The 24,614-nt window shown below is 38.5% G+C and overlaps 1 protein-coding gene across 5 annotated transcripts; it reads left to right on the top strand.

Moving 5' to 3' along the window:
* Positions 1–708: 708 nt before the first annotated feature.
* Positions 709–24,614, top strand: CCDC34 (coiled-coil domain containing 34). 5 transcript variants are annotated; one of them, XM_011286751.4, is made up of 6 exons: positions 709–1,104; positions 6,701–6,836; positions 13,165–13,272; positions 21,232–21,390; positions 22,446–22,587; positions 24,079–24,614. In XM_011286751.4, the coding sequence occupies exons 1-6, from the start codon at positions 776–778 to the stop codon at positions 24,291–24,293; spliced, it is 1,089 nt and encodes a 362-aa protein (XP_011285053.1). In that variant the 5' UTR covers positions 709–775; the 3' UTR covers positions 24,294–24,614. The 5 variants fall into 5 exon arrangements, with proteins under 5 accessions (XP_011285053.1, XP_019667767.1, XP_019667765.1 ...); XM_019812208.3 differs by lacking the exon at positions 21,232–21,390 and having other exon boundaries at positions 710–1,095; positions 6,704–6,836; XM_019812206.3 differs by lacking the exon at positions 21,232–21,390 and having other exon boundaries at positions 710–1,104; positions 6,704–6,836.

The following is a 24,614-nucleotide window of genomic DNA, read 5'->3' as shown; positions in this document are numbered from 1 at the left end:
ATTTACAAGTGTGCAGTTTTGTCAGCATGAACAAAGCATCCAGGTTTATTGTCTATCACTTCTTCCTTGCTACCGTCATCCCTATTCCCAGTACCTGAAAAGGACAGTGCTCCTTCCGAGGTCTCACCAAAAAAATCATAAAATGCAGATCACATAATATTTTAATACGATGATTCTACACCACAAAAGAATGAGGAACGTGTGAAGGCAGGGCTTTTACTCTATCTTTAGTGCTTAGCACAGCCCCTTGTAAATTAGAAGCTTCAAAAAGACCTCAAAATTCACATGCACCGACACACTAGTTACCTTAAGATGTCAGGCAAACGAGGTGCTACCCAAAACAACGGAAGATTGCCCTCAAAGAGCATGTTTGGATACACTTGGAAACTTGGATAAAGTTCGCTCTCCTCGCCCCATAAAATATGGCTGTGTGCGGCAAGAAATGACCGATCCTTAAAACCCTGACCTGTTAAGTATACGGCGGTAGTTTTGGCTTCCGCCTCTTGCTCTGCCTCGCTCAGTGACAGCACATTTCTTGTACTACATGAACAGCAAACGAGGGACGCGCCCCGCACGCCGTCAGCGGCGGGCAGAGGGAGGCCCGGGCGCAGCCAGCCGCGCTCCGCAGGCGGGGACAAAGCCCTCGCGGCCTCCACGCGTCGCCATGGCAACGCGAGGTCTGCGCCCGCCGGGATAGGCCGGCCCGGCGCGCGCGGGGCCTGCTGGGAGAGCACGTCCCCGCCGCCACTCTGCCGGTTTGAACTTGGCGGGCCCGATGTGGGCGGCCGGGCTGTGGGGGGCTGCTTCGCCCGCTTCCTCGGCCGGCTGCAGGTCCAGGTCTCGGCCTTCCTCCGGCCCCTTCTCCGACCTCATGGCGGGCGCCCCGGGGCAGGGGCCGGAGACGGTGACGGTCTGCTCGCCGTCGCCGCCGCTGAGCTGCAGCAATTCCACCATGTCACTGTTGTCTCCCCTTGGCCACCAGAGCTTCCCGTTTGACTACGACGATGGCGACGGGGAGGATGAGGAGGACGTGGAGGAAGATGCTCAGGATTTAGAAGCTAAGGTGGCGAACCTGAGAGGAGTGGAGTTACAGGGGTGCGTCAGGTAAACCCTGGGCTACGGGCCGGTACTGCCCCTCTCAAGATCCCTTAGACCCTTGCAAGCGCCTTCTTCTGGCGGCCAGGCACCCTCCTGGCGCCCGCCTCGGGGCCGGGGCTGTGCAGGCCCCTGCATTCTGAGGTGCCGCTGCTGTTTGCACGTAGAGTTGTGGGCCAGTTCTCACACATGCCTGCAGATTTTCTAGGATTCTAAATCTCTTTAACTGAGAATATGATCGCTACAGTCCCTGTGCAGAAAAACGTACGTGGTCTCAAAAACACAAAATTTTCCACCATTTCAGGAGTTTCCTGAATATTCACAAGTCAGATTGTGGACACCAGAACTCTTGTTCAAACCCTTAACACCAAAATTGTTTCCTGCGCCTTGGTAGTACCTGGGGTTATTTTGAAAAAGATCTGATTGCCAGCGAAGGAGGTTGTAGTAAAGCAGTATTGCTTTGGGGGCCATAAATGAGGAGCTGAAACATAGATTAGCAATGTCCATCCCCACATCCACAGACAAGGCTGGGTCTGGTCTGACCACTCACCCAACAGAATAGAAATCACTGAGTCAGTGCTAGAACCAAAGAGATTCTTAAAATCACCTTTTTTTTTTTTTTAATTTCTACAATTACTCAGCAAACATCTAGTTTGTGCCACATACTAATCTAGATACGGGGGACCATAAACAAGATAGACATGGCCTCTACTCTCACGAAATTAAAGCCTACATGAATTTATCGTACTCATTTTACGGATAACAAAACTGTGGCTCAGGATACAAGTACAAAGTGGGATTCAGAGGCACCCACCTAGCTATTAGCAGAGCCAGGCCTAGCACTGAGGTATACTGATCAGGTTCTGTCTTCCCTATGCAACATGCCTATTATTATGAGCTGTATAGAAACAAGAACAAAGGGCCTTTCCCTGCAGGAGTAACTTTCTGAGACAGGCTGAGTAATGCAGGTTCCTTCTGGAGTAGGCTCGTGCATCATCTTTAGAAAACACTCACAAGTTTCTGATTATCAAGCTGTGTAAGGCACAATACAGGAGATCTCAGACATACAGGCCAGAGAACGTATGCTTCATGTGTAAGCAGCAAGGTAGCCCGCTTGAGGGTAAGGCTGTCATACCCAGAATGCGTGGATGGAATATGGAACCATATGAGGTGACTGCTATACACAGTCACAGCAGTGAGAGGGTAAAAGTAAGTACATTGGGGGAATGGAGGTCAGTAAGAGTAACCAAGCAAGCCACTTGTCCAGACTGGTTGTAGCAACAAGAAACAGGCCTCTGATCAACCTGATAGTAGTTCTTGATGATAGAGTTTCGGGTGTCTATTCTCATGTGGGTCATCATAGGCATTCTTCAGGATTGAGTTGGTCCCAAGGATTTTTGAAATAATTTTAAGGCTTTGGAAACTACCTTCTGAGTCTAACCAACAAGGCTGAGCAGTGTCGACACAGTTTAGCAACCTATGGAGGAGCGATGGTTATCAAAACCACAGAGCAGCTACTGGACCTTGCGTTAGCTTCCAGGAGCCAGAGCCCTAACCAAGTGGAGCTCAGGAGAGGAGCCAGACATGTTTTATGTCTCACTTTAGCCAAAGCCCAAACAAGCTGGTAGCATCCCAGGACTAAGGCTTCCCTCCTTATCGCTGCCATATCACAGCTCATTCCCTATGAACCAAAGGGAATAGGTAGGATATGGCCTGGAAGGAATACATAACTTGCCAGGCCTTGTGGGTAGCAAGTGGCAGATGCCTATTAGGTGTTCAATAAATGTGCTGAATGAATGCCTAATTCCCACTCCTAGAGAACACGTAGATACATCGGCTGTCTTCAAATGCTTCAGAAAACCTAGCATTTCCTTTCAGGAAAGTGAGTGTTTACAAAATTTCCTCATTCGTCCTCCCTACCTCCAACCTTCAGTTGGTGCCCTGGACAGTTTGGGGGTGAGGTGATGAGGAGAGCAGGCAGCCCGAGCCATCGTCCCAGCCCCGGTTCCAGCAGTGGGCATTCTCTCCATGGACCAGGGAGTACACTCAGAGCTGTGTGGGATTGTATGCCTTGTGCCCATTGTTCATCTGCCACAGGGATAGACTGAGGCATCAGGTGGGCATGGTGAGATGAGCTCTGGGTATTTTAGGTGTTCATAGAGCCGTGCTTAGAGGATGGCTTCGAGCGTGTTGGACGGGACTGAGATGAAGCTCACAGTTGACTTCAGAAAAGATACTGAGAAGTATTTTCCTGGAGTCTTTCATCATATGCCTTGGGCCTTCTATTTATTCACCTTTATCCTGGTTTTTATATCACTCTGTGCATTAGGAAAACCATGCCTTAATAAATGTCTTAGTTGTAAAAAGCTGCTTATTAAGCCTCTTTTAATTATGGGTAGAACTGTAGTGTATATGCTGTACATTTTGTAGTGTATATGATATCATTTGTTAAAAATGTTAAGGCAAGACATTTAATATTTAAAGTGTCTTTTTTTTTTTTTTTTTTTTAAGAAAAACACTGATCTCACCCTTTCAACAAATATTTCTTAGGACCTTACTATATTCTAGGCCCTAAGCTAGACTCTTGAAATAAAAAATGAATTAAAACATGCTTTCTGTTTGTAGGGAATTCATAGCCTATGGCAGAGATGGACAAGTGACAGACAGCCCAAGGCACTTAGTCCAGATATTTTGCAGAGTTTTACTGTGAGGGAATAAAGATTAATGCCTGAATTAATCTTTATTAATCTGAATCTTAATGCCTGAATGGTTTTTTTTTTTAGTGTTTATTCATTTATTTTGAGAGACAGAGAGGGCGAGAGGGGGAGGGGCAGAGAGAGAGAGAGAGGGAGAGAGAATCCCAAGCAGACTCTGTACTGCCAGTGTGGGAGCAGACACAGCACTCCATCCCACGAACCCAGAGATCATGACCTAAGCCAAAATCAAGAGTCCAGACGCTCAACCGACTGAGTCACCCAGGGCCCCCCCTGAGTTGAATCTTGAAGGAAGAGTAGGATTAGCTGAACTCCTCCTCCTACAAAATGACATGCACCAAATGCTCACTGAGTGCCCAGAATCTGTGTTAAGTGCCGTAGCATAGATTGTCTCATGCAGTAGCACCTGTGAGGGAGCCTCTGCTCTCATGTCCATGTGCTGGATGAGAACAGAGGATTCAGTAGGTTCAGAAATGTACTTAGCTAGGAGGAAGCAGGTAGAGATTCATCCCGGACGTTGTATTTCCAAACCAAGCTCTTGCATGGCTCGCCCTGGGGAGGTGGAGGCATTTCAGTTTTAGACGAAACTGCGGAGCACAGGGGCATGGCGCATTCATCAGTCTGCTTCAGTGCGACAAGACCGGTACGGTCCAGAGCAGCCATTGGCAAAGAGGCTGGGAAGACAGGCGGGAGCCAATCCCTGGGTGTCAGGCTGTGGAGTTTGGATTTCATCCTGTGGGCAGGAGCCACAGAAGACCCTTGAGGTAGGGAGTGACATGATCGCATTTGAAGGCTGAATCTGTCCAGAGTTGTGGAAAATGGTTTGAAACGGAGGCAGAAAGGCCGGCTGTGTCCACACCGTGGTGGTAAGGTTGAGAGAGAGGAAAACGGCTTGAGAAAATTGAAAGAAGCAGAAGAGACATGACTAGGTAATGGCGTAGGTGTGGGTGGTGGGGGCACTAATGTGGACAGGGAACAGGAGGAGGAACACAGGTCTGGGTTTCTGGCGTGGCTGGCTGGGTGGCTCTTGGTCCTCTTCACTGAGGTAGGATTTTAAGAGAAGTAAAATTTTTCTCGGTGGAGAGGGTAGAAGAGGATTAGACGTGTTTGCCGCTGATTGATATTTAGGTGGAGCTGTCTGTCAGATGGTTGGAAATACGTCTGTAGCTCAGGAGAAAGATCTGGCCTGGGATGACTGATGTGGGCACCATCCGCACCTGGTGGTAGTTGAAACTGTGGGAGCCGATGAAGTGTTTCTTCAAGACGGAGAAGGAAACGTTCATATGAGAAATAAAGAACACATCAACAGTGTCTCTTTCCTGCCAGAATACAAATTGCAGGAGGACATGGATGAATGAATAGCAGGAAAAAAAATGAGTAAGCCGAAGCTGTGAGGTAGAAGAAGTTGTGCAGAGCGGTGGGCAAGGCAGTTGGTTGCCTGAAGCAGGAATGTTAAAGAGACAGAGGCACTGAGTCTATAAACACCTAGTCTTTAGGGCTGCCTTGGGTCCTGAACAACCTTTCTCTCCTTGGGTCCTAATGGTTCCGCTTTTGCTAAGTTTTATGAGGCTTGTGTATCTGGCTGAGGCCCAGTATTTCTCCTCCCCTCCCCTCTTCTCTTGAGCATGAATGAGTACTTATTTTTCCATGTACCTAAAAAGAGACAGACTGACAGAGGTGCATAGTGGAGATGGAGGTCACTAAACTGGGGAGTCATAAACACCCTGTGTGAAGAATGGCAGAAGGGAGTCAACCAGAACATTAAAGAATATAAGAACCATATATATTTTTTGGTAACTTTGACAGAAAAGTTGAGAATTTCTGGGGCAACTGGCTGGCTCACTTGGTAGAACATGGGACTTGATCTTGGGTTGCAAGTTTGAGTCCTACTTTGGATGTAGAGATTACTTTAAAATCTTAAAGAAAACAAAATTCTGTTTACCCTTCACCCAAAATCCTTAATTAAAAACAAAAACAAAGAACCTTTTTTGTTTATTTTGAGAGACAAAGCATGAGGGAGGGATAGAGAGAGAGGGAGACACAGAATCTGAAGCAGGCTCCAGACTCTGAGCTGTCAGCACAGAGTCTGACACGGGGCTGGAACCCATGAACCATGAGACCATGACCTGAGCCGAAGTCAGACGCTTAACTGATTGAGCCACCCAGGCGCCCCCAAAATCCTTAATTGTTAACACATTTGCTTTATCATTCTGCGCGTGTGTGTGTATACACACATAGTCTCACCCCCACCCCCCTGGGACTATTTAAGGGAGGAAAAGGGGAAAGTCTGCTCCAGGATCTGATTAGGATCATTTGTTGTAATTAGTTGTCCAGATGAGAGATTTTTTTTTTTTAATGTTTATTTATTTTTGAGAGAGGGAGGGACATAGCATGAATAGGGGAGGGGAGGAGAGAGAGGGAGACACAGAATCCGAAGCAGGCTCCAGGCTCTGAGCTGTTAGCGCAGAGCCTGATGCAGGCCTCAAACCCATGAACCACGAGATCATGACCTGAGGCAAAGTCGGATGTTTAATCGACCGAGCCACCCAGGTGTCCCAAGAGAGATTTTTAAGAAAAAAAAAAAAAAAAATGTCATTGAGCCAAATGGATTGGTGTAGTTATCCCAATGGGTTTTTAAATAATGTGATTTTAGGTGATGAATTCAAAAGCAGTTTGATAGATAACTAATTCCAATATTGGACTTCCTGTTCATGATTTTTCAAGTGTATGTTTATATATAATTAAATTCATATGTATGTATTTATAAAAATCACAGTATTATAAATACATTTATTATATATTATACTGCTTTTGCTGTGTAGTTTCAGTGATTTTGACTGTTAAGCCAAAGAGGTTTGAATACAGATGCTATAGTGTCCTCTCTCTTGTAGCAGTGTGGTTGGGTCAGAAGATAACCAAGAACAGAAACAGGTGTGCCTACCTGAAAGCCGCCTGACACCATGGGAAGTGTGGTTTGTTGGCAAAGAAAAAGAAGAACGTGACCGTCTGCAACAGAAGGCTCTGGAGGTAAATTAGACAGTATCCTTTTTACTGAATCTATGAGTTCACAAATTAGAGCTGCTGTCACAAGTAAAATGTTAATATTATCCCTCAAAACAAAATTTTTCCGTTTCTTTGTATCAGTTTGCTATTTCCGCTTTAATCTCTCTACTTGTAGAAATAATACATTCATCGTAAGAACATTTGGAAAATACAGCTTAGTATAATGAAGAACATGAAAATCTCTAATTTTACCACCTAAACATAACCAATGTTAATATTATTGCATATAGCCTTCCAGATTTTCTGCAGTGTAAATTAAAAAAAAACAAACTACAAGTGTGTATATTAAGACATATAAAATGGAGCTTCACCATATATACATTTAACTAAAGTAAATGCAACCGCATTTATTTGGTAAAATTCTTAAGAAAAAAGAGAAACCAAAATTGAAATAGAGACAGAAACCTACCCCCCTATCACTCAGAGCATTTGGCCTAGGGTGAGTGTGTGGGGAGAAGGGAATCTGCTGGGCTTTCAGGGTTTTTCAGTTTCTCTGTGCCTCGCTGCCTCACTTGTGAGCATTTCTGTGTTTGTGATTCTCTCTGAACTCTCACTCTCCAAACTCCTAAAATAGCGTGAGATACATTTTCACATGAATCCTTTGAACTCTTCGTATTTGCTGCTGAGAACCTAGCAACGAATTTGGAGGATTTGGAGGATTTGGAGGATTTGGCATCCTGTAGTTATTCACTATCTGGATTCTCCCTATCTGAACCTAGAAACCAAGTAGATCTGAGTGGTAAGGGGTATGTCTTATTTCTAATGAAACAGCATCAAACTCTTTTGTAACCTTTTTTCCACCTGTCATATTGTTAATATATTTCTGTATCATTGAATGTGTTTATGACATCATTTCTAAATGGTTGGCTGAGATTATTAAAATGTATTTTAAGTGTATTAGATATATACTAGAATATAATTAACTGGTTCACTATTGTCATATATTTAAATGTAATCTATTAGTAACTATGTTGCCATAAAAATCCCTGGATCTAAAGCATTGCTGTCCATGATCTTCTTGTAATAAATTTTCCATATCAGTTTTGTCACTAGTTATTTCTGTGATGGATTTTGAACCGTGTAGGCAGTCTCATATTCAGGGGTCGTGGCATGATTCAATGATTGTAGAAACCAGTGTATTCTGCTGTGTCCCTGTTGCATGATGTTTGTAAAACACAAATTTATTCCTGGAGAAGTGCACAGTAGTACTTGTTTCCTCTTAGAAGGGCACGGGACTTGAGAAAGATCTTAATATTTGATGCCAGGTGGGCTTGTTTAAACTTTTTCGCTTCAATTTCCTATCTGTACGATAGGAATAAAAATAATACCTATGTCACAGGATTTTTGTGAGGTTTAAATGAGACAGAATATGGTAACTGGTATTGTATTGGTATTGTTACTGATAACATTGCTATTTGTGGCCTTTCTAAAGCTTTTCATTTATTTTCAGAATTAATGTGATTTATTGAGACCCCAGAGTTTTAGTCTCAAATTTTAACATTTCTAATTCCATTATTTAGTGCAGTAGCTTTTAAAATATTTGTTCCTGGTGAGAAATATACTTTGCTTCATGTCATACACAAATGCATACATATACGTATCTGAAACGATGTCTTGATTTTGTGTAAAATCTGGTATTTTGTCCTTCCTTCCTTCCTTCCTTCCTTCCTTCCTTCCTTCCTTCCTTCCTTCTTTCTTTCTTTATTTAGAGCGTGAGTAGGGAAGGTGCAGAGAGAGAGTACCAAGCAGGCTCCGTACTGTCAGCGCAGAGCCCAGCATGGGGCTCCATCTCATGAACTGTGAGATCATGACCTGAGCCAAAACTAAGAGTCAGATGCTTAACTGACTGAGCCACTCAGGCACCCCTTTATTTTTTGTTTTTAAAACCAACAGATTGGTTTTAGACTCAGTTTGGAAAACACTGATCTAATGAGCCATTGGTAAAGTGGAGTTCAGTTTATGGTATTTAGCTTTATCTCCAACCTAGAGATTCACTTATTACATTAAGGAAAGGAGGAATCCCTTCAAGTTATTTCAGAGTCAGCATACAGTAAAAGAAGTCAATTAAATTACAAAAAATTCAAAAGGGAGCCTGAACTTTGGAGTCACATAGAACAAGCCTAAAATTTTAGTTTTGCCATTCTGTGACCTAGGCAGAGTTACCCAATTTCTCTGAGTCCCAGTTTCTTTATCTGTAAACCAGATGTTAGAGGGGCAATATTAGTGTGGTTAAAAGCATAAATTCTTGAGCTGTACTTTCTGGATTAAAAAGTTGGGTCTTGGGCATATCCTTAACCTCGCTCTGCCTCAATTTCTTTATCAATAAAAGGGGGAGAATAATATTGACCTCATAGTGTTGTTATGAGGACCCAAGTGAACATAAGAAGATACCCTAGTATATAGGAAGCATTCAATGAAAGTTAGTTGATATTATGTGTTAAAACAGATGATAATAATAAATCCTGAAGATTTGTTTTGAGAACAGATGAAAATAATGAGTATAAAGTCCCTACCACAATGATTAAGCAGGTAGCAGGGTATGCTTAGTTGAAAGATTAAAATCTCTTCATGTATTTAGTACTTTGAAGTTTCTTATGGCTACATCATTAACTCTAAACCAATTAAAATCTTTTAGCATGAATCTTAGTGTATCACTCATGCCAACGGTATAAAAACATATAGGCCCACTACTCACTTTATAAGTTTATTTTACGTTCTTGTGATATTCACATTTATTTTCATGCCTTTTCCTTGCTTTGTTTTGTTTTTCTTTTTTTCAAAGATTCTATTTTTTTAAGGAATCTCTACATCCAACATGAGGCTCAAACTCACATCCCTGAGATCAAGGGTCACATGCTCCGCTGACCGAGCCATCCAGGCGCCCTATTCCTTGTTTTATTTTCTAAGTGATGCTTTTCTTATTTTTCTGTCCTACTTTATTGCATTCTCTAATTTGTTTACAAGTTGTACCATTAAAAGCACAGATTATTAGTCATAAGGAACAATTCATTTCAGATTCTTGTTGAGGACCAGAAAGTAACTTTGCCAACGTTTCAGTTCCTGGCAAAGCTGAGACTGGGTCCTCGTTTTTTCAACTTCCAATTTCTTAAGTGTTTTTTCCATAATATCAAGGTGTATTGTAGAAATGAATGGGTCAGACTTAGTATTTAATTTTGAACTTATCCTACCGGTCTTGTTTTTTTCCTTGAAAACTTAAAGGAAAATTTAAAGGATAATTGGGTCATTAAAAAATCATCTCTTCTCCTAAATTTTATTTTAGCAACAGATTTTTAGACAGGCATTTGTTTCAGACATGTCTCTAAGACTGAATTAAAAAACTATTTTAAAAAAATTAAAAATTTTTTATTATTTTTTTTAATGTTTATTTTTGAGAGAAAAAGCGAGTACACACGCAGGTGAGGGGCAGAGAGAGAGAGGGAGACAGAGAATGTCAAGAGGTCTCTATGCTGTCAGTGCAGAGCCTGATGTGGGGCTCAAACCGTGAACTGCGAGATCATGACCTGAGTGGAAATGAAGAGTCAGATGCTCAACCAACTGAGCCACCCAGGCACCCCTAAAATTTTTTAAAAATTAAAAAGAAATTGCTTTAATCCATCAACATATGGTGCTTATAAAATTGGTTATATTTGTAACTAATGTTGAGTGATAAATATAGTAAATGTTGAACATTAGTATTACGAAAAACTAGCATATTGGTATTATAGATCATATACATTTTATATTTAAATTTTTATTATTTAAAAAACTTACTTAGACTGTCCTAAATTCTTTATAACCTTTAGTTAATTCTAATTTTTAACATTTGCTTTAACATTTTAATATAATCTGTTCTAAATTATAAAAATGATCTAGGGTTGTGAATAATCCAGGTGCTTTTTTGTTTTTTTTCCCCCATCTTGCCTATGGCCATTTCATTCATTAGCCCTTAATAAAGAAATAGGGCAGGATATATTTAGAGTTGATGAAACTCAAAACTGTAACTTTTCCTGATTCCTACCTTCAGTGATCAAAAGTTCTTCGAAAGTCAGCAAAAGCTATTGAAATAAAAATATACATTTAGGATCCTTTTTGGATTTTGGTTTTCCATAATCCAGTGTTCACTCTGTGGGAAAATAACTATAATTCTGTTGAAACTCAGTGGTCTCCCAAAAGACATCCTAGGGTCTGTGTTGGAGAGGACGCTGGCTGTGCCTGGAAAAGGCATGGCCTGGTGGTAAACAGGTGGAGGCTGTGAGGCTGGGAATTCTGAGAGGGGCCGCCTGTGTGTTTGTTGGGGAGAGGGGATTGTGTCTCAGAAAGGGATGTGTATTCTGGGGTAGCCAATGACTTGAACAGACATCCTGACAGTAGAGCACTGTTTGAGTCAGTTACAGCATTTTGTCAGTTATAGGTACTTTTGACCCTTCATCTTTAATTCTTACATCAACTAAAATTTGTGAAGAATAAGTCTGCTTTTTTTCTCTGAGTTTTTAGTATAGTTACGTGAAGAATCTTAAAAGGGTACATAAATATAATCAATCATATTATTAGTTGTATGTTTAAATGACTACTTTCCTTAAAAATAAAATAAGAGTATTTTGGAAAATTTTGGATATGTGGTTGTCAGATCTGTATCTAGCAGTCACACACACACACTTCTTCTCAGACCTTCTTCCCCTCACTACTCCTACACTGTGGCAGCCTCCCAGTCAGCTCCCTCAAAGTAGTTGTCCTCTCTTCAAATGCAGTCTGCAAACTTGAAGGGTTCAGAATCATTCCCTTTCCCATGTATTCCTGCTTCGTAGTGTTCAATTTACTGTGCCTGTCTCGAAAGACCTTTTGCTATCTAGTTAGTACGACACTCTGATTTTCTAGTCTGCCCCGCCCTTGTCAAGCCATCTCCTCACTGACCCTCTTATGGTACTCATTTCCAACTACCGTGGTTCACACTGGTTCTCTCCTCTTCCCCTCCCTTCCTTTCCACTTCCTGAACTGTTAAACACAGCCCCTCACAATATGGTGCTTTAATGCTTTTGTATGTAGATTCACATAAGATTGGAGACGTCTGGAATTTCATCTGTATCTCGGTTCTTGCTGTCTTTATAGTAGGCACTGCGTAAAAAAAGTATTAGGTGAATAATCAAGGCATAGCATCTGTAGAGGTAATGAAGAATCCCTTTAAAACCAAGATGGATATTTTACTTTTGGGGTGATGAGGGGTGTATAGTGTTGAAAAGTTGGAAGACTTTCTGAACGAGTGAGGGCAGCTATTTTCTATGCAGCAGAATTTTAGGTCATGGAAGACAGGTATCCTGCGACCAGTTGTTCTAAAGTCCAAAAGGTGTGTTCTTGGTGTCAAGTTTTATCTTCATTTCATGTATCACACTGGAATTGTCTGACAGTTGAAAAATTGGCCCTCCCACTAGCACCCACGCTCAGGTAGGTAGGTCTTTGGGAAAGGGAGGGCTGGGGAGGAGGACTGAGGTCCAATGAAAGAGATATAAAAGTATCTGATTATTAGTATCTAAGGAGGGAGAAGAAAAATAACCAGTAATTATGGCAGTTGAGTCCTAGGAGTCTAGTTTGAACAGCATTCTCAACTAATGCAGTAATTTAACTGATGAGTGACAGAGTGGTGGCATTCAGCTCAAAGTTTTATTTGGCCATACCTTCTACATTCTTTCTCCTGAGGAAATGCCCAAACGTGTAGATTCGAGTGACAGCAAGGCAGTTAAATAATCTGGGATATGAATGTGGTTTTGTTTTACACTCCAGCAGCTATAAAATCAGTGAAGAAAAATCTGGATTCTTTTTTTTCTTCAAGAAAATTGAATCACTTCTCTACATTTCTTCTTTTGGTTAACTCTGAATTAAAATTTTAATTTAGGGATTATTTAACTCCTGTCCTTTATCTGCATTAAGAATCTAGAAGCTTTTTATAGCTAAAAAAGTTGCAATTCTCTTGAGCTTCTGCCAATAGCATACAGTGATGCCAAAATTTATGTGTGGGAAAGTTGATTTCAATGAGGGTAATTTAGCTGAAGTTTAGTCTAAGAACCTAGTGTTTTGCTGCCAAGCAATTATTTGCATTTCTAAAAAATGACTTATAGTTTTTACCAATGCTTTCTTTTCATCATAGACTAGTTACTGAAGTAAGTTATTGTCACTAATGGTGTACTTTCTATAAAGGAAATTATGTTCTTGTTTAATTTGGTTAATGTCAGACTTGCTTTTAATATGCGATTCAAGTACTTTTATTAAATGTTGCCTTTGTTTGAATAAAAATCTGTAGGAATTAAATCAACAGCTAGAAAAAAGAAAAGAAATGGAAGAACGTGAAAAAAGAAAGGCAATTGCTGAAGAAAAGCACAAGGAGTGGGTTCAGAAGAAGAATGAACAGGTAGGGAGAAAAAGAAAATGCACACCCACATACTGACCGCTCTTTTTGCAAAGTCTTTTTCTTTTCATTACTCCTCATAACCTAGGTTTTTGTTATTTTCTCTCAGTTTCTTTCTTCTCTGACCTGATTTTTTTTCCTCTATCTTCATGGACATTTGCTAAGTCTCTGTCTTCTACCCTTTGTTCTCTGCTTCTCTCCCTTTTTCTCTCCTGTGGCTTCCTTGTGTCTTGCTTCAGGTAGTCATGAAGTCTGTATCTCTAGGCCTGACATGCTGGAGTCTTGGGTTTCCATCTGTTCGGTTGGCAGGCAGCTCTAAGCCTGCAAATCTAAAACAACCCATTTGTGCCCATTCTCCTTTGATTTCTGTTATGAGTACTGCTGTCAGATCAGCCACGTCAGCATAATCAGAATTATATTCATTTGTGTGTGACCCCCCCCCTCACCCCACCTTTCCTGTATAGTCCCTACTCTCCTGTTTGTGATCTCTTCCTATCTGGTCCTGTTGTATCTTTCAACTTATTTACTGTTTATTTCCCCACACTGGATGTGAACTCCATCAGACCAGAGATTTTTGCCTCTTTTCTCCAGTTCTCTAGCAGCTAGATCAGTGCCTGGCACATAATAGATACCCGAAAATGTTTGTTGAGTGAATGAATACAACCTCTGTGTCTTTGCCAGACTGATCTTGCTAAAAAGGCAAACGTCATTCCCCAATTCAAAATATATTTTTTATGATTCCCTACCGACCTCTGAATAATGTTTTCACAATTCTAGCCTGGCTGGTGAAAGATCTTCTACTCTCTGCTCTCTGAGCGGTATCTTCCTCCTGTGGTTCCCTTCCTTCTGTGCTGTTGTTTCTTACTAGCATTCTTCTGGGAGCACACATAAGATTATCGTGGCCCATCTTCTTAGAGTATTAGTTTTACTGGAAATTTTTGAGAGGAAGAGTGTTATTTTCATATTAAAGCAAGCATAGATATTTAATGGGGTGGAATATAACTTTTATATTGTGTTTAATATACACAATAGATTTCAAGGAAATCTCAATGGACTGTGCTCCCCACTCCCCAGGGATATGTAGTCATGAAAAGTTTTGAGAACACTTCCATTCTGTTTCTTACTTCCTTATTTTTTTATATTATACTTCATCAACATGGAATTTCATCATATCCTCCACCCTACCTTTCCCTTTATTATCCAACTTGAAGTATTTCCTGCATGAATCACTCACTGATTACATGCTTGAAATAGAAACTCTGTCCCTCTCTGAATCCTTGTTCAATTTATATCACTTTGTCATACACTGCCTTGCGTTATCTATATATTTTGTTGCTATTTTGTATTATGCATATATCTTCACTTCCTTATAATTTTAAGACTCTTAAGGATAGGAATTATCTTTTTCCATTATAACTTTTTAATCCAGTATAAGATCTAGCATCATTCTTTGTAATATAGAAAGCATTTTTTACTGGAATGTATGAGTAAATCTATTATCTTTCAGTTTTATTTTATTATTTTTTGTTTCAAATTTTTATTTAAATTCTAGTTAGTTAATATATAGGGTAATATTGGTTTCAGGAGTGGAATTTAGTGACTCATCACTTACATACAACACCCAGTGCTCATCACAACAAATGCCCTCCTTAGTACCCATCACCCATCTAGCCCATCCCCTCCTCCTCCCCTTCATCAACCCTGTTTGTTCTCTATAGTTAAGAGTCTTATGGGGCGCCTGGGTGGCTCAGTCGGTTGAGTGTCCAACTTCAGCCCAGGTCATGATCTCGTGGGTCCGTGAGTTCGAGCCCCACATCAGGCTCTGTGCTGACAGCTCGGAGCCCGGAGCCTGTTTCAGATTCTGTGTCTCCCTCTCTCTCTGACCCTCCCCTGTTCACGCTCTGTCTCTCTCTGCCTCAAAAATAAATAAACATTAAAAAAAAAATTAAAAAAAAAAAAGTCTTATGGTTTGCTTCCCTCTCTCTCTCTTTTTTTTTCCCCCTTCCCCTATGTTCATCTGCTATCTTTCAGTTTTAATACATTCTTATATTGGCTCATAAATTAGACATTTTGAAAATACTTATCTTTTGTTTGTTTCCTATTGTGATTTTTACATATTTAGAACGGTACTGCTTTTCTTATTTGATCCAATTTTATGAATTTATTCAAATATTTAAGTTACTGGACAGAGTTTTAAATTTTTCATTCTAGTTGTCCTTAACTATTATTGAATCTAATGCTCAATGGAATTAATAAGAGTACCTAACCAATAATTTCAGTAAGTTGAAGATGACATAGCTTTCTTCATCCAGATATTATAAGAAGGAAATTGGCTGGACGTGTGTGTGTTGTAACCATAAACATATTTGATCTTCAGAAGTAAGTTGTTATTATTTTTAAGTTGCTTCATTCCATAATATAACAAGAAAGAATTCTTTAAGTCTGTGTGACTATTTGCAAGCTCTGGGTGATAATTTTGTGAAGCTTTTGGCTATAAAACAAAACCGTTTTACATGTACAGAATAGTATTCTCTCTCCTCTAAAAGCTTCTCTTATCTTTTAGCTCCATTAAGCTCATTTTACCATGCCAGTCAAACATAGTTGTTGTTTTTCTGAGAATGTAAGATACCGCTGAGAGATGATATATTCTCTATTTTAATTAGTGTCAGTAGATCTAATCCAGTTATTTGAGAAAAAAATTTTTTTTTCTTTTGGAGGGAAATGGCTTGTCCTGACATAAATCACCAATTATTGAAAGCAAGAGTCCATAAGTATGAGAATAGTTCAGAAATGAGCCCTGAGAAATTAAATTTATTTATTCTGCAGAATTCTTGTACAAATGAAGGAATAATTGATTACTCTAATTTTTTTTTTCTTTCAGACCTGTCAGATTTCCTAGTTCAGTCTTAGTTAGATTTACCTCTATTTGTAAAGACTGCTCTCCTGGTTCTTCTCTTCCCGTCTGGCATCTAGCTTTTTTCTCCTCTGTTTACATTTCATGGTGTGTGGTCCCCCACTGCCTCTAGCTTCATTCACATTTTAGCTGTATCTGTGGTGTAATTTTCTCTAAGTCATTTTCACTGTGTTCTATCAAGTAATCAGACAAAAAGAATTTATGTATCCATTAGCAAAGTTGGTTTCTTCTAATATGACTGTAAATTGTTAAGTCCTTTTCAAATAAATGGCTTATCTCATCTGGTACTCTTAAATTTGTGTGGCCATACTAATTCATATTTTTAGATTTATTTTTTTTACAGCATGTTATCACATATTTTGTAAAAGGGCTTTATTTATCTTCATTGTTTTGAAAAGATTAAAAATAAAATTACTTTTAACTCTTAAGACATGGAACTGATATTTCAATGTAAAAAATTAATTCGGATCAATAAAGCAGATGATTGATAACACTGTTATTCATGCACTGAATACTTTTACACTGTGGCAGATACTACTAGAGGAACCAAAATAGAACTTCAGAAACTTTAAGTAACCAGTTATTTTGTTAGTTTCCTTTAGTTACAAAAAACAAAGGTTCTCTCAGGGCCCCGTCCTGAAAAAGGGAAGATTTATTATTGTGCTCTGTGTGGTATAGAACTGGAGTGCCAGAAAACCTGAAGCCACTTAGTAACGGGCTGCTCTCTCTTAGTCCATCTCTCTGAGTGCCTGCTCTGTTCTTTTGCTAACAACTAAAGGCATTCCATTCTTTCTTCTCTGGCATAAATTCTACAGAAAGTCTTTTTGATGTTTTAAAAGAAACATCATTGAACTATAATTTACATACAATAAGATACACCTTTCTTAATTTTGATGAGACTTGACAAACTTGTATACCTGGATAAACAGTGCCATAGTCGGCACATAGAACATTTCCATCACTCCCAAAAGTTCCCTTGCGCCCTTTTGTAGTCAGCCTCTGATCTCCACCCACAGTGGGCCTCAGCTCCAAGGAAACCATTAGTCTCCCTGCTGTGCCTTTGGATTAGATTTACCTTTTCTAGAATTTCATATAAATCGAATAATAGAATATATATTCTTTTGCATTGGGCCTCTTTTGTTTTTAAAATTTCCTGGTATTGATTTTGCCTTCTTTTTTTTCAACAATAAGTATTATATTCTATGTAATTTCACAAATTGTCCATCCATTTGCTAGTTGATGGGAAATTGGGTTATTTCCGATTTTGGGGTATTATGAATAAAATTCTCTGATCACTTATGTACAATTTTTTTTTAAGTTTATTTATTTTGAGAGAGAGAGAGCCCAAGTGGGGAAGGGGCAGAGAGAGAGAATCCCAAGCAGACTCCATGCTGTGAGCACAGAGTGCAATATGGGGCTTGAACTCACAAACCGTGAGATCAGTATCTGAGCCAAAACCAAGAGTTGGACACTTAACTGATTGAGCCACCCAAGGCGCCCCTGTACAAGTCTTTCTGTGGACATTTGTTTTCATTTCTTGGGTAACTGCTCAGGAACTGAATTGCCAGATTGTATGGTAAGTATGTGTTTAAAAGAAATTGCCAAACTTTTTTAATATGCTTGTATCATTTTACATTTTTTATGACTATTGTATAAAAGTTCTAGCTGTGCCACATCCTTTCCAAGGTTTATATTGTCAGTCTTTTTCATTTTAAGTCATTCTGGTGCATGTGTAGTGGGGTGTCATTGTTTTCATCTCCCTGAGATCTGAAATTTATCATCTTTTCATAAGCTTATTGTATTAGTCTCCTAGGGCCGCCATAACAAAATACCACAGGCTGGGTAGCTCAAATGACAGAAATTTATTTTCTTATCGTTCTGGAGGCTGGTCTAAAATGAAGGTTATCAGTAAGGTTTGGTTTCTCCTGGTTTGCAAGATGGATGCCTTGTCTCCACACCATTACATGCCCTTTTCTCTGCATGAATATCCCTGATATCATTCTCCTCTTATAAGGGCATCAGCCCTATTGGATTAGGACCCTATCCTTATGACTTTAATCACCTTCATTACCTCTTTAAAGGTCCTATCTCCAAATACAGTCACTTTGAGGGTTAAGGCTTCAACATAGAATTTTGGGGGACACAATTCAGTCTATAACACTACCAACCATTTCTACATCTCTTGTCCTGTTTTTGTCTTGTGTTGTGCTTAAATTTTTGCCCATTTTGTGGAAGGATTGTATGTCTTATTCATAAATTGCAAGAATTATTTATATATTCCTTTAATTCATTCATATATATCTATATATAGATATACAGATATAGCAAATATTTCTTCCCATTTAATTTTCCTCAGTGGTATTTTTTAAAGGGAAGTTTTAAATTTTCATAAAGTTGATATTTTATTTTTTTATAGCTTGTCGTTTTTGTGTCCTGTTTAAGAAACATTTGCCTAACACCAAGGGGGTAAGAATGTCCTCCATTGTTTTCTTCGGGAAGTTGTATAACTTTAGCTTTTATCTATATTTTAAGTTACTTTTAATGTGTGGTAAGAATTAAGCATCAGGGATTTTTTTTTTTTTTTTTTGCATATGAATGCTAAATTGTTCTAACACTATTCGCTGAAAAGATAATCTTTTCCCTATTTAATTACCCTAGCACTTTTGTTTAAGATCAATTAACCGTCTAAGCATAGGTCTATTTCTGGACTCTATTCTCTCCCATTGATCTAATCCTGTGCCATTACCACCCAAGCCTATTACTGAAGCTCTATAATTCTTGAGTTTATAATTCTTTTAATCAGAGAGTGTAAATCCTCCATTTTTTCTTCTACAAAATTGTTTTAGTTACTCTGCATCTTTCCATATACAATTTAGAATTTCTCTGATCATGTTTGCTTTAATAAGGCCTGCCACAGTTGGGATTACATTAAAAATATAGATCATTTTGGAGGAAATTGACATCTTAGTAATACCAAATTTTAAATCTGTAAACATGATTTTTCTTTCTATTTGCGTCATCTTTAATTTCTGTCAGTGATTTTTTTTTTTTTTAGTTTTCAAGGAACAGTGGTATTACACATGTTTTGTTAAATGTATCCCTAAGAATTTCATGGTTTTGGTGATAAGAACAGTTATTTTGCTTATTCCTGATAGTATGTTAATGACTTCCATGTCTGGTTTTGATATCAGAGTACTACTGGGCTCTTAAAATGATTTTGAATATTTACACTTTTTTTTTCTGTTTTCCAAAATAATTCACGTGGTGATTGGTATTATTTCTTCCTAAATGTGTGATGGAATCCGGCAGTGAAGCTATTCAAGGCTGGAGTTTTCTTTGTGGGAAAGTTTTAAATTCCGAATTGTTTTTACAGATAGAAGGTTATTCAGATCCTTTCTTTTCTTTTTGAATCAGTTTTGGAAAATGGAATATTTTAAGGAATTTGACATTTCATTTAAGTGGAATTAATTGACATAAAATTGTTTTTAACATTCATTCATCTCTGTGTCTGTATGATCTGTGATCTGCCACTTATCTGTGTGACCTTAGGCACATGGCTTAACCTCTTTGTGCCTTCATTTCCCATTTGTAAGGTAAGATCATAATAGTGCTCACCTCATATTGTGGTCATAAGAATTGACATAGTACAAACGTAGAAAGTATATAGAAAAGTAACAGGAAGAGTCAGCACTCAGTAAATGTTAGCTGTTATAATTGAAGACAATGTAGGGACTGGGTGACTCCTCGTTGATGAGTTGTGGAAAAGTCTCATGCGTCAGTGAGCCAGATATGCTACAAGATCCTTTTCAATCTCGTAGCTTTTCTGACAGTAGAGTAGTTAAAATCCAGTATTGTTTCCGTGGAAATCGGATTCTTAGCAGGAAAGGATTCCTTTTTGGAGCTATCATCTGGCCAGCAAGACAGAAGTACACTTAGCAACTTGGGGAATGACTCAGGCTTTGATTTTTAAGACCTGCTTTTCCTGCATAGGACTGGACATATATTGTATGTAACTGATGTTTGTTACTTGGGTGTTAATTGAATTGCTTATATTAAAGTATTTACAAGATGCTTTCAGTGGAAGAATTTTGTTTCTTAGCCCATATTTCTTTGCTCCGTGAAGGGTGATGCATCTGGCATCTGTATTGCATATACTTATGCCTTGCATGTTGTTTTCTACACCTTTGATAAAGAGAGCTAGCCATGTCATTGGCTTATTTAGAATGTGACTGTTTGGTAAATTGTATTCTGAATGAAAAAGAAAAAAAACACTGAGTTATAGTCCAATTTTTTTCTGTAAGGAGCCAGATAAATAGTTTAGGCTTTGCAGGCCATACACTCTGTTGTAGCCATTCAACTTTGCTGTTGTGGTACAAAAGTAGCCATAGACAACAAATATATAAATAAATTGGTATGGCTCCATTTCAATAAGACTTTATTTACAAATATAGGTGGCTAGTGGACCATATTTGGCTTGGGGACCATTGTTGGCCAACGTCTGATCTGTGTAAGACTTACAAGAATTGTATAGCTAGAGATTTGTCTGTATGTACCCTTATAGCAGTATCTAATGGTCCAAAATGTTATTTTTTTGTTCTCTGTAACTCACTGATGGAGAAGATTTTATCTAAGTGTACATATTGGCAAACTGTCCAAGAAATGTAGGTATATCGCTCCTATTTTAGAGTGAAGGTCAACATTTATTAAAACATACAAAATTCAGGATAGTCTAACAGGTTGTAATTTCAGTTCACTATCAATATATCTGTATTGAATACCTACTGTTTACTTAGCACTGTCACAGGCTCTGAGTTTACTTTCATGAGCAAGGTCTTTGTTACTGTTATCATGAAACTTACAGCCCAGTTGGTAGACTAAAATTGAGCAGGTATGTTACATATTTTCATAAGCCACATTGTGTCGGTCGCTATGTTTCCACCTATTTTAAGAAATAACTGAAGTTTAAAAGATTACTTCATATAACACTCATTGCTTGTATGAGCATAATTATAAATATTCCAATTAAAACTCCTTCATTTTTATTTAAGAAAAAAAAAGAAAGGGAACAAAAAATTAATAAAGAAATGGAGGAAAAAGCAGCAAAGGAGATGGAGAAAGAACATTTGCAAGAAAAGGCAAAAGAAAAATATCAGGAATGGTTGAAGAAAAAAAATGCTGAAGAATGTGAGAAGAAGAAGAAAGAAAAGGTATTTTTATTAAAGTGACCAGTTGAGATGTATGGCTTTGGTGTTCATACATGCCAACTATATTGTATAAAAAGTTTCTCACGGAGGGGATGCTCTCGGGTGGCTCAGTCAGTTAAGTGTCCGACTTCCACTCAGGTTATGATCTTGCAGTCTCGCGGTGGATTTGAGCCCCGCGCCAGGCTCTGTGTTGACAGCTCAGAGCCTGGAGCCTGCTTCTGATTCTGCGTCCCCCTCTCTCTCTGCCCCTCCCCTGCTCACGCTGTTTCTCTCTCTGTCTCAAAAATAAATAAAAAAAATTTTTTTAATTTAGTAAAAAAAAAAAAATTTTTTTAAGTTTCTTATGGAAAATTGGTACCATCTTAGCATAAAATAAATATATGAAGCTATCCCTACTTATTTATATTATGTGTAAGTTTCAGAAATGAATATGAATTGTGGTTTTGTTAGGTTGACAAATATTAATAAGCCTGTTGGTATATTTTCAGTCTGGTTCAAACTTTATCATTGTTTATGTTTTAAATATTTTTAATGTGTTTTTATAAAAGCGTTATTACATTTTATTAATTACTGTTCTATTTTAAAACAACAAATTGTTGGCGCGCCTGAGTGGCTCAGTTGTTAAGCATCTGACTCTTGGTTTTGGCTCAGGTCATGGTTTCACAGTTCCTGAGTTTGAGCCCTGTGTCCAGCCCTGTGCTGACAGCACAGAGCCTGCTTGGGATTCCCTGTCTCTCTGCCCCTCCCTGCCTCCCTCTCTCTCCCTCTCTGTCTCTCTCTCTCTCAAAAGTAAATAAACGTTAAAAAAAAAAAAAAACCCAGAAAATTGCTTTTTTCTTCTTGGGTTTGACGTCTTACTGTTGTTTAGAGGCAGCCATCTTTAGATCGTATCCCTGATCATGTTAAATTTTGCTCTCAAATTATATAAATATGACTTAGTATTTATGATCAGTAAGCCATTGGGGTGGGGAGCTACTGGGGAAAAGAGTCAGTGCAATTTGAATAGAATTTTTAGTTATAGAATATCACTACAGATTCTTTGGTCTTGTCATTTTAAGGAAAAAGAAAAACAACGGCAAGCTGAATTACAGGAAAAAAAGGAAATAGCAGAGAAAAAGTTTAAGGAATGGTTGGAAAATGCAAAAAATAAACCTCGTCCAGCTGCAAAGGGCTATGGTTATGCCAACGGAAAACTTACAGGTTGGTTTTAATGTTATGTGGCTTACATAAATATGGCTTGCAGGAGCAAATATTATACATTATGTTTCCTTTTGACAGAAATAGAAATGTGTAAAAATCATTTTTCTTTCAAATTACTATTTTCTGGAAGATTATAACACACTGTGTTCCTATAGAGATACAATAAATTTATTGTTATTCTCTATAAATCAGGTATATTTTAAAGGCAGTAGTTGCAAAAGTAATGATTTGTAACATTAAGAAACACATTGAAACTTTCTTATGTTTTTGGCTTTTGAAGCCTTAAGGAGGATGCATTTAAGGGGCTTTTTTTCCTCCCCTTCCTGTAACCCTCCCTGAGGCAGAACTTGCAGCGTCTCGGGCACATTTGTTTTGCAGGGCGGAGTACTGCGCAGCGTATGACCCCGACACAAAACCGGTGGGCCTTCGGGCCTGCCCTTGTTGGAAATGGCGCTGCATGTTTTTCTTTGTGCCTCATGTTGGAAGCTCAGGCCTTGCTGACAGCTGCCTTCACTTGTTTAAGTGATTTATTATTAAAAAATACTCCCATTCTGTTCTGTTCACACAATAGAACATATTCCAGACTTTGTTTTGACCATCTCGGTGAAGTGTGTGTTGACATATCTCTGCAGTCAAAGTGGGTTGCCAGTGTCTGAACGACACATTCCTGCTGTCAGGGTTCAGGCCTCTCCCACATGTCATAGAAGTCATCCATTACAGCTAGTAGGCACCGGGCATGGTCTGCTCTTTTTTCTTTTCCTGTCTGAAAAAAAATAGTAATAAGTGGTGGTTTTGACCGAAGGATTGGATGGGAAAGTGAAAACTTTAGGTGGGAATATACATATTTACTGGAAGTTATTTGCTAAAATAATGGATTATTTTATTAATTTTTTTGCAATTTAAATGAGTTTTGTTCAAATAAACTTTTGTCTGCAAATGCTCTACTGCTTTTAATAAGCAAAATTTTAGTGATATTATGAAATCTGATCAATTTGAGTGATAGTAATGTAGAATTTCAGTCATTATGAATAAGAGTTTTGTTCACTTTAGCTAAATATGCACTATTGCAATATACTTTTTTTTTCTCTCTCTCTAAAGTTTAGTATCTGACTAGGGAAAACTAGTACAGAATCAGTGGTTTCCCAGACTGAGGTAAGAAAATGAAGATTTTGTTCAATTTAAGGGTTCAAAAGGGATTTCCTAGTAAAATTTTTATATGAGGTTTTATTTATATAGATTTTAAGAACACTCTTTGGACTTCTAGAATTATCATTTATATTTTAATTTTTACTGCAGTACTTACTGTATTTGAAAAATGTTACTTGTTTGAAAATATTTTAGAGTTCAAGTTTTAAATGGATTAAGTTGGCTTCTCAGTGATATTTTTGCCCTTTTGATACTGTAACATTTTTCTAGGAATTTAAAAATAAGTAGTTTCTTTGATCTTAAGAAGTTTTTTCTTGTTTTGTTCTGACTTTTTAATACTTTTAGATTTTTACAGTGGAAATTCTTATCCAGAACCAGCCTTTTATAACCCAATTCCATGGAGACCCATTCATATGCCTCCTTCCAAAGAAGCTAAGGACCTATCAGGAAAGAAGACTAAAAGGCCTGTAATAAGTCAGCCACACAGGTCATCGTCTCTGGTGGTTCAGAAAGCCAGAAACAATCTTTGCCTTGGAACTCTGTGCAGAATACAAAGATAGCAGATATGGGAAATTGCATGCTTTTACCTGGAGCTATTTAATTTTAAAATTAGAATAGTTTTTTTACTGCTCAGGCAGCAGCTCAACATTTGATGTGATTATTAACAAGTTCATGTTTTTGCATTTGTATATGTTGTCCTTAGAGTTAATTGAGGAAGACGTTTTATACATTTTCATTTTTATAAGTGCTTCAAGGTAGATCTTGGCATATTGTTTCACAGGATAGGTGACTGGGTATCTAACAATTGTGTTTCTATTTAGCTTGTATTAAAACAACATTGTAATACCAGTAAAACCAACAATTTGTATGGTGTTCTTTCA

This window comes from Felis catus, chromosome D1 (assembly GCF_018350175.1).
Source record: "Felis catus isolate Fca126 chromosome D1, F.catus_Fca126_mat1.0, whole genome shotgun sequence".
Lineage (NCBI taxonomy): Eukaryota > Metazoa > Chordata > Mammalia > Carnivora > Felidae > Felis > Felis catus.
Note: the sequence above shows the minus strand (reverse complement) of the source record. Positions and strands in the feature narration are given on the sequence as shown.

Excerpts from the sequence above, each read along its gene's own strand:
- CCDC34 (XM_011286751.4), top strand. The coding sequence starts at position 776 with ATGTGGGCGGCCGGGCTGTGGGGGGCTGCTTCGCCCGCTTCCTCGGCC. Across the intron at positions 1,105-6,700 it reads GAGTTACAGGGGTGCGTCAG|CAGTGTGGTTGGGTCAGAAG; the intron begins GTAAACCCTGGG and ends TCTCTCTTGTAG. Across the intron at positions 22,588-24,078 it reads TGCCAACGGAAAACTTACAG|ATTTTTACAGTGGAAATTCT; the intron begins GTTGGTTTTAAT and ends TAATACTTTTAG.